The sequence below is a fragment of the Microtus ochrogaster genome, linkage group LG7_11, assembly GCF_000317375.1.
Source record: "Microtus ochrogaster isolate Prairie Vole_2 linkage group LG7_11, MicOch1.0, whole genome shotgun sequence".
Taxonomy (NCBI): domain Eukaryota; kingdom Metazoa; phylum Chordata; class Mammalia; order Rodentia; family Cricetidae; genus Microtus; species Microtus ochrogaster.
The window spans coordinates 4,530,356-4,543,330 of record NC_022032.1 but is presented as its reverse complement, the minus strand read 5'-3'; the positions used below and the strand labels follow the sequence as shown (position 1 = coordinate 4,543,330).

The window sequence follows — 12,975 nt, the reverse complement described above, 5'->3', positions numbered from 1 at the left end:
TGCATCACCATGCCTGCCTCAAGAGGACTTTAGAGTAGAGCTGCTATTTGAGCCCAGTGTCAAAGTTAATGCCCAATTCTCAGAGATGTCTGCTATTGGAACATTCTTTTTTCTTTTTCTTTCTTTCTTTCTTTCTTTCTTTCTTTCTTTCTTTCTTTCTTTCTTCTTTTTTTTTTTTTTTTTTTTTGAGACATTCTTACTCTGTAGCCCAGGATATCCTCTGACTCACTACCCCATTCTGCTTTTACCCCAAGAGCTGAGACTATAGAATATGTTAGTATGCCCGGACTGATACCCTTGCTCTTACTCCTATTTGATTACCTACTTATAAACATGTATTTATTTGTGTGAGTACAGGCAGGGCACGGTGAGCATACAGAGGTCAGATGACAACTTTCAGGAGTTGGTTCTTTCCACCATGAAGGTTCTCAGGTGTACAGCAAACACTATACACAGCCATCCCTCCTAACAAAATGCCTGGCGAATACCTGACATGACTAACACTCGCTGAGTGAATGTTCTGTGAAAATCTGCTTACCGTGCAGGGCCAGTTCCAAGTTCTAAACCCGGGTCTAAGCAGAAGAGAGATAGTATTTCTGAAATATTATAACACTCAGAATATAGATAGATCGAAGAGAACAGGAAGTGACTCAGTCACCGTGCTCCGTCAGGCACGGCATCATGTCTACCCCGTGCTCCGTCAGGCACAACATCACACAACTCACCTTCAATTTCTGAAATCTTCTTCTCTGTCTCCTTTTCCATCACTTTCTGCCCATAGGTGATTTCTGCAACCTGAGCCACTTTCTCTGCCTCTGAGTAAATGAAATTGAGAAACGATTTAGCGGTGGCATGTCAAAAGCTGGCTAGGGCAGTGAGATGGCTCAGTGGGTTAAGTGTGCCTGCTGCCAAGTCTGCTGATGCAAGTTCAACCCCAGGAGCCACGTGGTGGAAGGAGAGAGCTGATTCCCACAGGTTGTCTGCTGGCCTCCACATAAGCAACCATGGCATGCATGTGCCCATACACTCGTACAGAGAGTAAATGTAAAACCAGAAAACCTTGATTGACTGAGGGCCTTAATACCTGAATGGGCATGCTCACAAAGCCAAGTTCACAGAGGGCAGCGGCAATAGGCACACCTGAGAGACGAATGGCCCAGTGAGCACAGGAGAACAATATCAGCGTCAAACACTAACGGGAGATGATGACCCAGGAGAAAAGCATGCGTCCGGGAAGAACCTAACTTCTCTCCCCAGCCAACCCTTTACATGGGTTTCACCTGACACTCATGTCAGGAAACAGCTCAGCTGATTGCTGTGACCAGAGATCTGGAGCAGAGAGCTCCAGTGCACCCTCTTATTTGTCACATGATCGCGGCAGGTAGCCAAGTGGGTAAAAGTGCTTGCCAGGCACAACACACACACACACACACACGCTGTGCCATGGCATACGAGCTCCTACTTACAGCAATCTCTCTCTCTCTCTCTTTCTCTCTCTCTCACACACACACACACACACACACCACACAAAATAAGAGTTAAAAGCCAACCAAACAGAAAAGTCCAGGCAAATGACAGCACTTTCCTCTGGTGGTGATATGACAATTGCATTACTTCCCATATGAAAATCTCAAGACTCACTACCTACATTCACCGCCCGACCATTTCCACTGGGCTCCTGGGGATATGAACACCACCCCAGCATACTGGAAGCACTCTGGAGGACCTAAGCATGCCCTGGCCGTCCTTATACCATCCCATCATCCCCAACCCTTCTTCCCCTGAAGGAGGATTAGAGAACCATGTGCGGACCAATGAGGGCCTTCTTCCTCTCTGTTTCTGCCTCCTTTTCCACCACCTTCTGTTTCTGGGCAGCAATGAGAAGCTTCGTCTTCTCGCTTTCCCTGGAAGGAAGACACACACAGCTGTGAGGCTGTCCTAGTAGCTTCTAGAGACCTTGAGTGCTCCAAACCCATCTGGCTGAGGAGCGGCGCACTAGGGTGTCTTTGTTCTCCTGCCCAAGGCTGTTCAGTGGCTCAGCCTTTACTCATCTATTCTAAGGCTTTCTTTTGTGAGAAATAAAACACAATGCCTAGGTGTATGCTTGTAGTCCCAGCTACTCGGAAAGCTGAGGCAGAGGGAGAGCTTAGTCTCAAGCTTAGCTTGAGGTTAGCCTGGACACTCAAGGCCTCGATCAAAGTAAAATAAAAGAGAAACATATTCCACTTTAAGGAAACAGACCTGCCAGCAAGCTTATCATCTGTCCCGGTTATCTCCACTTCTGCTATGATTCTCTCACATTTTAAAAGCATTGCTGCTCTCCAGGGCTCCGCTGTGGCCCCAAGTGCTGACACACCTGCCCAACCTTGTAGTACAACAGACTAACAAATGCTCAAGGGAGGGAAAGCTCAGAGTTTGCCGCTTGGGGATGGTTAGGGGGAGCTTATGGGGGACAGCTTAGGCACAGGCATACTCACATCAACTCATAGTTCCTGCGGATTGCCTCGGGAATATTGGGCTTTGTCACTCGTACAGCCTGGAGAAGGACACAAATAGCAACTGAAGGGAGAATGGCAATGGTCAGGGACGTGAGGGTCATCTGGCTCTTAGTGTCCCTTAGGAGAGAAGACGCAGGGTCCAATGTAAGCACTCCCCACTGAGGCAATGCTTACCTGGATAACAAGACCCGGGGCCATGGAAGTCAGGTCCTGTTGCAAAGCTAACTTGAGGTTTTCATCAATTTGATCTGGAATCAAGAAAGACACAAAGGGAGCTGTTTACTGTCTAGGTAAGAGAAGAATGTGGGGAAAGCACAAGCAAAAGCAATGGCCCACTGACTCCCCTTTCCAAACACTGTACCTAACACACGGGAACCCAGCTGAGACCCTGGAGTGGTCCTCCGTGAAAGGAGAGCTAAGCGGAACCTCTCATTTTGGCTTCAAAATAAAGCCCCTTCATTGTTTAAAACACTAGCCAGATCTTCCAGGGTGTCTGAGCTTAAGAAACAAAAACAATTTTGAAATATTCCTTGAGCAGCCTTTCCCAACTGGCAGACCCATGGTTTCTCGGAGGAGGATAGAATGGCTATGTCAGGTTTTCAGAAAAGAAGCAACCTCAGCATGGAAGCACATGCCTGTTACCCAGCACCTGGGAAACTGAAGAAGGACCACAGGGCTGGCCTGGGCTACACTATGAGGTCTTCTCATCAAAAGGTGGTTACTAAATCTAGTAATTTTATTAGTCAAAAAACAAAACAAGGGGCTGAGAGATGGCTCAGTGGCTAAAACAAAAACACTTGCTGCAGTATTAAAGATATTATCAAATCCGGGATTAATTTGGAGGTATGGGAGCAGGGCTCATGTGTATAACTCCAGCATTAGAGAGGCTGAAGCAGGAGGGTCATAAATTTGAGACCAGTCTGGGTTACACAGTGAGTTCCGAGCCAGCCTGAGTTACAGCGTAAGACCCCATAGAAAAAACAAACATGACTTGCTGCTCTTCCAGATGACCCAAGTTCAGTTACCAGCCCCATGTGCCACATGCATACATCTGTGACTCCAGTTCCAAAGGATCTGACTTACTCTCTGGCCTCTGCAGACACTTCCCCTCCACCACACACGGCACCCACTCATTTGGTTATACAAATGCAGGTGCATGTGCATACACACAAGAAAAGAAAACAAAACAAAACCCAGGAGAACCTCACATTGCTTCCATTATGAGTCCTATGAACACAAGGAGAAAATGAAATTTCCTGTTCTGAACATCAGCTCATCCTTTTGTCTAATGTTTGCTGTCTGTTCACGTGGCTGTGTGTATGTGTGCAAGGTCAGGGGAACACCATGGAGCCATTCTCAGGACACTACCGACTTTCTTTGCGACAAGATCTCTCAGTGGTCTTCAGCTCGCCGATTAGGCTAGACTGGCTGGCCAGAGAGGCCCAGGCTTCCTCCTGCCAGTCCTCCGTGTTATTACCTCCATGTGTTCTAGGTTCTGGGATCAATCTCAGACCCTTACACGTCTGAGGCAAGCGCTTTACCAAGCCATCTCCCAGCCCAGTTCATGTCTTTTCATAAATTTGCTTTGGTTCTGCTTCCTAGTCTGGAATTCAAATGTGTTGTTTGACAGGCAAGTGTGGGAAAGGCTGCCACTGATCCCACTCCATGGACAGTACATTAAAGCAGCCTCTGGGGCCTGGACCTTTTCTTCCTAGATCTCCCTGAGATCCTGGAAGAAGAGTCAGCAGAGCCAGGCTAGGATATCCGAGCACAATCACCACTGTTCTCGTGAGCTGCCATCTGAGTTAGTCAGCTGTGCCCAAGCGGCAGCTTCTGAGGAACAGTGAGTCTCCTTTCCTTTAAAGATGCTCAAACTGAAGCCTATGGAAGCTAGCTAGCACCCAACATGTGAAGTTTCCAGTTTGGGGATGGGGTAGGGAAGTGAAACAGTGGCAGAGCACTCCTGGGCATGCATAAGGCGGGCCCTGAATTCCATCTAGCAACACACACACACACACACACACACACACACACACACACACACACACACGATAGAGAAAGAAAAAAAAACACCTGATTACTTATTTTGATTCTTATGACACAAACTAGAGACAACTGGGAAAAGGGAACCTCAACTGAAGAACTGTTCCCTCAGACTAACTCATGGGAAGGTTACGGGGCACTTTCTTGATCACTCTGCGCTATGCCACCCTGGGCTGTTTAAAATGCAAGCTGAGCGCAGCACGGAGAGCCAGGCAGTAGGCAGCATTCTTCCGTGACCTCTGCTTCAGTGTCTTCCTCTCCAAGTTCCCGCTCTGACTTCCCGCAGTGATGGATGGCCTTGATGTGGAAGTGTAAGCCAAATAAACCCTTTCCTCTCCAAGTTGTTTTTGGCCATGGTGTCTCATCACAGTAACAGAAAGAAAACTAGGACACCAACCCCAAAGAAAAGAGTTACAAGGCAAACACTCATTCCCAGCTCCACTGTACAGAAGCAACAGTTTAGTAAGCACCACGTGTATCTGTTTGAACAGCAACAGTTTTCAAATATGAAACGATGTATCTTAATTTCCTTCTGGGGACATTAGAGATCCTTTGTCTTTTGATGTTTCATATGCCTTGACAAGGTACAAGTCCTAAAACGATGACTATAAAATTAATATTTCATTAAATTCTACTGGCGTGACATAAAAAGATACAGTAAATTTTTCAGTTTTTTTGAAAATAAAATCAATCGGAAACCAACAAAAGAGTACAAACTCTTAAAGTGAATTTAGGTTCATTATCTACTACAGAAAAATTGAAAGTGATTTGAATGATTTCCTAAATCTCAGAGTAAAAGTGTAAAACAACTAACCATTTGATTGTTTTTATTATTATTTTGAGCCAGGGTCTCACTATGTAGCCTTGATTGTCCTGGAGCTATGTAGACTTCGGGAACCCAACATTCTCACCGCACACCCCTGGCGCCTACACTCAGTGGGAAGAGCACTCACGGGACAGCAGGGAGGAGGGCCTGGCCTCAGTTCTGTCGTCAACTAGCAACAGCTCTCTCACTCTACTGCTCTTGGCCTCAGCATACTTATTTTAAAATGAGTATGTTACGCTACATGGCCTTGTCAGATTCTTCTAAAAACGAGTGCATTCTCATTTTAGAACAGTATTCCTGGGGCAGTCTGCTCCAGGCCTCTGCTCAGACCAGCCGGGACTTTTCATCACACTCTTACTGCAGTGCTATGTCTGACTACTCCAAGGATCTTTCCCTTGTTTATAACATCATATTTTTTCTTTTGGGGGGTTTATTTATTTAGGAAAAGTTTTACTTTGTAGCCCAGGCTGGCCCTGAACTTGTTTTTCACCTGTCTCAGACTCCTGAGTGTGAGGATTACAGGTATGGGCCACCATGTTTGGCTGTTCTCAATATTATCTGGAACTCTCTTGGTGACTGGCGCCTGTGTACTCCCCATTCTGTGGCGTGGTAGCTCAGAAGCAGACAGACAGAGGGCTGCTGAAGGCTGACATGCCTCAGAGAAGGGGTGGAGCCGCCCTGATGATACCACCCTCTTACCAAACAGCTCGATGTAGACCTCCTGAAGCGTGTGCACACTGCAGAACTGGTTGAGCTCATGATGGATCTTGTTGAAGATGAGGGCCTTGTCGTAGTCGGCAGTGTAGTTCTTCACTATGTCATACACTGGGAGGAGGGGGAGGGCTCAGCGTAAGAAAGACCCAAGACTGCAAACCTCTCCAAACTCTCGCCTTCCTCACTTCTCAGTGCTTGTGTGACCCACAGATGGTGTGAGCATGCTGGATAGGCTAGAAGACATACCTGCATTCGGGACCAGGAAGTTCACCACTTCAATTCTGTCAAAGTAGATCATCACACCACCACTATCGGAGGGAGACGTGACAAAGATGTTACCAGAGCTCTGGAATCTGGGGAAATTCCCTAAGGATACGGCTTAAGACATATGACCAGAAGAACAGGATCTCAGTGTTCATGGACTGTGAGGCAGTTCACACCTCTGAGCAGATGTGCGGAGCCTATAACCTCCACAAGACTCCAAACCCTTTGCAGCGTCAGGAGGGAAAGGGTAGCTCCTATCTTCTGATCAAAAGGACCACATGGAAAGGAATAAAGAGGACTAATAGGCTTCAGAGTGCACTGGGTGTCTGGAAGTTTGTCTCTCATCCTGGCTTCACCAGCACGCCCGTCAGGCACTGCCTTTCCTTCACTATCCTCCATATTGTTTGTCACTGCAGCCGCCAGGCCATCCTCCCTCTTACTTGCTGGGCTCCTCAGCTTCACTCCTGGTACCTTACCTGGTCCCACATGGTACGTTCTTCACTTCGTCTGTCTGGAGAGTGGTCTGGAGACAGAGGAAACATGAAACAATGTGAAACGGGCAGTGACAGAGAGCAACCTACTATTTGGAAGCCTCAAAGTCTTTGTAATTGACTGCTAGTTTGGACTAAGCTTTGTCCTTGCTAAACATGACTATCCCACCTAACCCCTTGACCGGCTGAATCTTGTCCATGTCTGTGAAGTACACATGAACGGGCAGGAGCATGAAGAAACGACTGAGTTTGGAGCCCGAAGAGCGCATTTCACTAGTGCTGAAGCAGCCGACTCCCTTCACATTGGTTTCAGAATACAGTCCCTGCTAGCATTACTGTGAGGTCCACAGAGCAAGGCAAAGGCAAGACTAACGGGAAGGTGGGTACACTCTGCCGGGCTAATCACCTCCCGCCCCCTCTCACTCTTTCCTTCCGGGAACTGAGCACACATCTTGGTGTAAGCTGCCTCTGTCCTTGTCTCTGTCTCTTTGTGACATCCCCAACCCCTTTCTGGGGTGGCTGAGTTTTCTTTGTTGGATATACTGTAGAGACACTTAGTTTACCTCAGCTAGGAGGGGGCCGGCTTCAACTAGCCTTACTCCTATTTTCCATGGCCTTGGCCCTCACCCAACCAGCTTCCCTCCCCACACAACTATTGTTCACATTTTTGAAGTTCAAACAAGTACAAGCAAATTTCCATCTTTTATTTCAATCTGTCATGGTAACCTGTGATTTACTAAACACACATACTTGACTTTTCTTCTAAATATTTATAACAAATTCTTCTTTAGGCCCACTTCAAAGTTGAGGGAATAATTTCCACTTGGGGTTGAGAGGTTAAGGCAAGGCAGTGGCTCCATTCAGCTATTTCAATCATCAAGTAACATTATAAGAGCCCCCCTGCCCGGCATGTGTGTGTGAGAGATCCTTACTTAAGCCTCTGAAAAGGCATTTTATTCATCTAACAGCTAAATGATTTCAAAGCGTGTATTAGGTAACAACCCGAGCCTGTAGAGAGCCAACCACACCGTGACACAAGCGCATGTACCTGCACAGACTTATAGGATGTGATGAATGGGAGCATGAGATGGAAACCGGGGCCACTGGTGGAGGTCAGCAGGGCACCACCTCTGTAGAGGAGGGAGAGAGGAGGTTCAATATCCCAGGATCCCTTCAGTCAGTGATTCTCAACCTGTGGGCCATGACTCCTTTGGGGGGGATTGTTGAACAACCATTTCACAGGGGTTACCTAAAATCCTCAAAAACCAGATATTTATGTTACAACTCATAATGGTAGTAAAATTACAGCTATGAAATCGCAATTAAATAATTTTATGGTTGGGGGTCACCATAACATGAGGAACTATATTAAGGGTCATAGCATTAGGAAGGTTGAGAACCACTGCCTTAGATCAATACTTATGGGCTAATTATCTCTATGCTCCTATAAAAATATACTGTAAGTGACACATGCCAATGACATGTCCACCCCCTCTCCCTTTCTTCCTTCTGTCTCAATTTGTACATTCTAGGGAGCCTGATGGGAAAACAAAACCCATTATACTTTTTCCATCTGAGAAGTAATGATAGAGAGGAAGCAAGACAAAGACAGCAGAATCCCCGGCTGCACACAGGATGGGAGGCAAGTCTGTCACAGCTGCCGAGCCTGTGGCAATCACCAACATGTGAGACCCAGGAACACAGTTATCAACCAGCAGCATTACTGTTGGGAGGCCAGTGACAAAGACAATTAAAAGAATCATTTTTCTGGCAGTGCTAGGGTTGAATCCAGGGCATCACACATTCTAGTCAAGTACTGTTTTGTCACAAGTTACACCCTGCTCCGTAAGCATACTTTAATACAAAGTGATGGACTCCATGATAGAGAAGTCAAGTGAGATTTAATTAGCAGAGGAAGGGAGAGGATCTTTTTTTTTTGGTTTTTTTCGAGACAGGGTTTCTCTGTGGTTTTGGAGCCTGTCCTGGAACTAACTCTTGTAAGCCAGGCTGGTCTCGAACTCACAGAGATCCGCCTGCCTCTGCCTCCCAAGTGCTGGGATTAAAGGCGTGCACCACCACCGCCCAACTAAGGGAGAGGATCTTAACTAAAGTTTTAGTCCAGCGTAGAGCAAGAGGGTAATTCGCTTGCCTTTCCTGACCATGTTCCAGAAGCATCTGAGGACTCACACATGATCTCACTAATTTTGAGACAGATCGTGCTACATAGCCCTGATTGTGCAGTGCTTGCTATGAGACCCAGGATGGCCTAAAACTCATAGTAATCTTCTTGCCTCAGCCCTCGCCCAACGAAGGGGTGGAATTATAGATGTTCAGCCATCATACTTGGTTCAACAGCAATTTTTAAGTCCTTTCAATATATATTAAATAAATATCTTTTGACATATATATTTCTGATCAAGTTGTATATGAGTGACAAAATTAAAAGCAGTGATTAAATGAATAACAGTGTCCGTGTAATTATTTTGGGTAAAGCTAGCCAGAGGCGGCCGGGGTGCGGCCGGGGTTCTGGGGACGCAGCCCTGCCTCACCTATTACTACAGGGGACATGAAAGCAGATGGCAGAGATAAATTACTAAACAAGTGGGAACTCAACAAAGGTTTAAACCTTTTTATTATTGTTGTTTTTAATTAGGGGTCTTGAGTATGTCAGAAGTGCTTCCACTGAGCTACAACTCCAATTCAACGAGCATTTTAGAGCTTGTGTTCCGAAAGAAAGCATGACATAAGACCCATATGAAAAAGAAGGCATGTTGATGCATGCCTTTAATCCCAGCACTTGGGAAGCAGGGGCAGGTGGATCTCTGTGAGTTCAAGTCAACATGGTCTACACATAGCCTTTCAGATCTACACAGTGCGACCCTGTCTCAAAAAGGGGGTGGTGTCATAAAGGCTTACAGCAAGGGCTGGGGGTGTAGTTCAGTGGTAGAGCAACAGCTCAACACACTGTTCGATCCTCAGCACCACAAACCAAACTATCAGTCAAGCAAATCCTTCTTCTAAAACCTAAAACAAAAACCTTGGTCAAAGAAGTCCCTGGAAAGTAAACAAGTATTTAAAAGAGTGGCTCTCCCAAAGCTTCCCTGATTGGTGGCAATCAGCCTGCAGAGCCTTTACACTTTCTTGAAATTTCACTTTAAAACAGTCTTTCAAGCCAGGCCCAGTGGCGCATGCCCCTAATCCCAGCACTTGGGTGGCAGAGGCAGGTGGATCTCTGAGTTCAAGGCCAGCCTGGTCTACAGAGTGAGTTCTAGGACAGCCAGGGCTACAAAACTAAAAAAACAAAACAAAAACAAAACAAAACAACAACAAAAAAAACCCCAGACCCAACAACAACACAAAAACCAGTCTCTCTCAAGTGACACTTCACAAGCTGTCATCAAGAACTGGGACTGTCAGCTTTTGGAGAGGTAGCCTGGTGCGAGGAGTCAAGAGTCTTCAAGTGATGCAAGAAACAACAGTATCCCAGAGATGCCCTTGACAGAGCAGTGATTCCCTCAGCTCTCTGCCTTTAATCCTATAAATACACTATCAGCATCACATACTAGAGACAACGTTAAGTTTAAATAAACACACACACACACACACGCATGCGCGCGCGTGCCCTCACTCATGGCCACTGACTTAGAAACTGCACCTGAAAAGGGTTCCCCTATTTATTTTATTTTTCTATTTTTATTTTTTTTGGTTTTTTTCGAGACAGGGTTTCTCTGTGGCTTTGGAGCCTGTCCTGGAACTAGCTCTTGTAGACCAGGCTGGTCTCGAACTCACAGAGATCCGCCTGCCTCTGCCTCCCGAGTGCTGGGATTAAAGGCGTGCGCCACCACCGCCCGGCTGGGTTCCCCTATTTAACAACGTATACGGATTTAGCAGGATCTGCTAGCCGGTGACGGGAAAGCAGCCACCTGTCTCTGCCTTACCTGTAATACACTCCAATATGTCCCTCTTCTATCTTGTGCACAGCTGAGAAGAGAGATGCGCAGAAGAAACTGCAAGCCACAGCCACAACTGCTCCCAACTGAGCCATCAGTGAACTGATATCCTGCAGATGAGACAAGGGACAATGTGTGGCCTGACATACAGGAGAGAGGCTGTGCCACTGAGAGAGGCTCATGGAAAGTGATGAACAGGTGGCCTGTTGTAGAACAAACACAACGCCGGCCGGACCAACATCCCATCCCTTAACTGTGGAAGTAAAATGCCCACTGCAGCGAAGAGGAACTAGGTCCAGATACTGCCCCACCTAAGGGATATAGATCCGGTGCCAATCGGGCAGAGCTCAAAACACAGCCTTCTCTTCATTAACGTGTTGTTGCCAGAGCCACTTATAAGTGAGGGAAAAAAGGCAGCTGCCGCGGGTTGGCTTAAATTACAGAGGATGTCAGATGACAGGCAGCTGTGGCTGTGTTTCTGGCCAGCGCCTCCTACTTCTAATTGCCTGCTATTTCGAAGGAAACTATCAGTCATTTCCCATGGGACTCTGGGGAGAGAGACAGCAGGCAGTTGAACTCCGAGGTAGGAGTCTCTGGCCTGCCGTCCACCTTCCCAGTTATTCCTCTGGACCGAAAAAGGACGGATCTCTTATCAAAACTCTCGTGTAATCTTTGCTCCCAAGTCCAGCGCGGACAGGAAACTGGGAGTGCCTCAGGTTGGGATACTCTGGACTCTTGGAGGGTCCCAAACATCCAGGTACCGAGATGCGACGGAGAGTCTGGAAAAACTAGGGTGACGGACCGGCACGTGGGCCCAGGGCGCGGATGCCAACTCTCAGGTCTAACTTATTTTTACCGTGGCGGCCTCCAGCTACCGAGCTGCAGGAGCGTCCTCTCTGCAAATGCCCTCACCGCCACCCCGCCCCACCTCGCGCCCTCTGCCCGCCCTCCTCCGCGAGACAGGCGCGTCCGAGAGCTTCCGCTCCACTCGCGTAAGGACCCGTGGGCAGGAGACTGTACAAACGGGGGTTCTCTCGACAGCGGGAGCCTGAGCTCCGGAGCCGCGCCAGGGCCAGCTCCATCCCCGAGCCGCAGCGAGGCCCAGCGTGCACTGAGGGGCGGGGGCTGCGTACCAGGCTGTCCCTCCAGGCGCTCCGTACACGTCTGAACCCCCGTGCAACCGCAGAAACCGGCACACCCCTCAGCACGCTACTTCCTTCCGGGCCCGGCGCCTCGATGACGCCATCAAGTCGCGCAAAAACCCCGCCCCTACCCCTGGGCTCGCCCTCCTGCCCCGCCCCCGCGAGGCGAATGGCAGTGCTCGACGGTGCCGCCAGGGGGCGACCGCGAGCCGACCCGGCGGCTGCAGGCGAACCTGGATGGCGGGTCTGAGGCTGCCCGCTGTGCAGGTGCCCAGCGCAGGGAGAGTGGGTTCCCCACACCACGACTCTGGTGTCACCTTCCGAGGTTCTGACTTTCGAGATGCCTAGGAATTATCCTTAGGTTCAGGTCGAGCTGGATTTATTTTCTTTCTTTTTTTCTTCTTCCGGAACAGGTACCAGCGCGAGGCAGCTTTCGTCCCCTGCTTGCTGCTTTCCTACTGCACCAGCCAGCGGAATGAAAAAATGAAAAAACTTTGAAACGTGCAGATTATGACGTCGCTAGTCACCAGTCCTACTCTAAGCTGCTCTTTATACTTTGCTGAGAGCTTTGTTTAGCCTTGAGGTCCTCACAGCAACATGAAGTAATTAACAAGGAATTATTGCCCCGATTTTAATGAACGAAATCTGAATTCTCTGAGGGCCGAGGCCAACCACAGTCATTGAAAGCTTCCTTTGCATTTCCTTAATACTTGGGGCTCCATGCCTTGGTTAACAACCTGCCATGGTGAGCTTGTATCTGCCAAACGCACCCAGGAACATAATGGACCAGGAAGAGAATCAAGACTTCATGCCTCCTAGTCTAAGGCTGCCACCTACCGTCACCCTAAAGCAGGGTGGTATTGGGAAGTTCAAATCGAGTCTTTTCTCCTATTTTGTTCTGGGCATGGAACCGAGGACTTTGTAGCCCTACTCTGTCCCCAAACTCCTTCCTTAGTGGGAAATTACTGTACCAGCCACTGAAGTCATTTTGTTTGTAGGCCAGGAACTGCCCACTTTAATACTAGCTTTTCTTAAACGGAACAACTT

The 12,975-nt window shown here is 47.9% G+C and overlaps 1 protein-coding gene across 4 annotated transcripts in view; it reads right to left on the bottom strand.

The window, feature by feature from the left end:
• Nucleotides 1-12,181, bottom strand: part of Erlin2 (ER lipid raft associated 2) — an 18,886-nt gene extending 6,705 nt beyond the window's left edge. Inside the window, exons 1-10 of one of the 4 annotated variants that reach the window (XR_003378299.1) lie at nucleotides 11,920-12,011; nucleotides 10,775-10,896; nucleotides 7,885-7,966; nucleotides 6,822-6,868; nucleotides 6,328-6,389; nucleotides 6,067-6,192; nucleotides 2,673-2,746; nucleotides 2,478-2,536; nucleotides 1,813-1,904; nucleotides 726-815 (exon numbers count right to left, since the gene is read on the bottom strand). Coding sequence is in view for 3 of the 4 variants with exons in the window: in XM_013352036.2 (XP_013207490.1) it covers nucleotides 726-815; nucleotides 1,813-1,904; nucleotides 2,478-2,536; nucleotides 2,673-2,746; nucleotides 6,067-6,192; nucleotides 6,328-6,389; nucleotides 6,822-6,868; nucleotides 7,885-7,966; nucleotides 10,775-10,881 (739 nt within the window). In the remaining variant the exon portion in view is untranslated. Of the gene's footprint in view, nucleotides 1-725; nucleotides 816-1,812; nucleotides 1,905-2,477; nucleotides 2,537-2,672; nucleotides 2,747-6,066; nucleotides 6,193-6,327; nucleotides 6,390-6,821; nucleotides 6,869-7,884; nucleotides 7,967-10,774; nucleotides 10,897-11,642; nucleotides 11,875-11,919; nucleotides 12,016-12,161 lie in introns of those variants that run through there. The other 3 variants (XM_013352036.2, XM_005362474.2, XM_013352035.2) reach the window with 3 other exon arrangements.
• Between the last annotated feature and the right edge of the window lie 794 nt (nucleotides 12,182-12,975).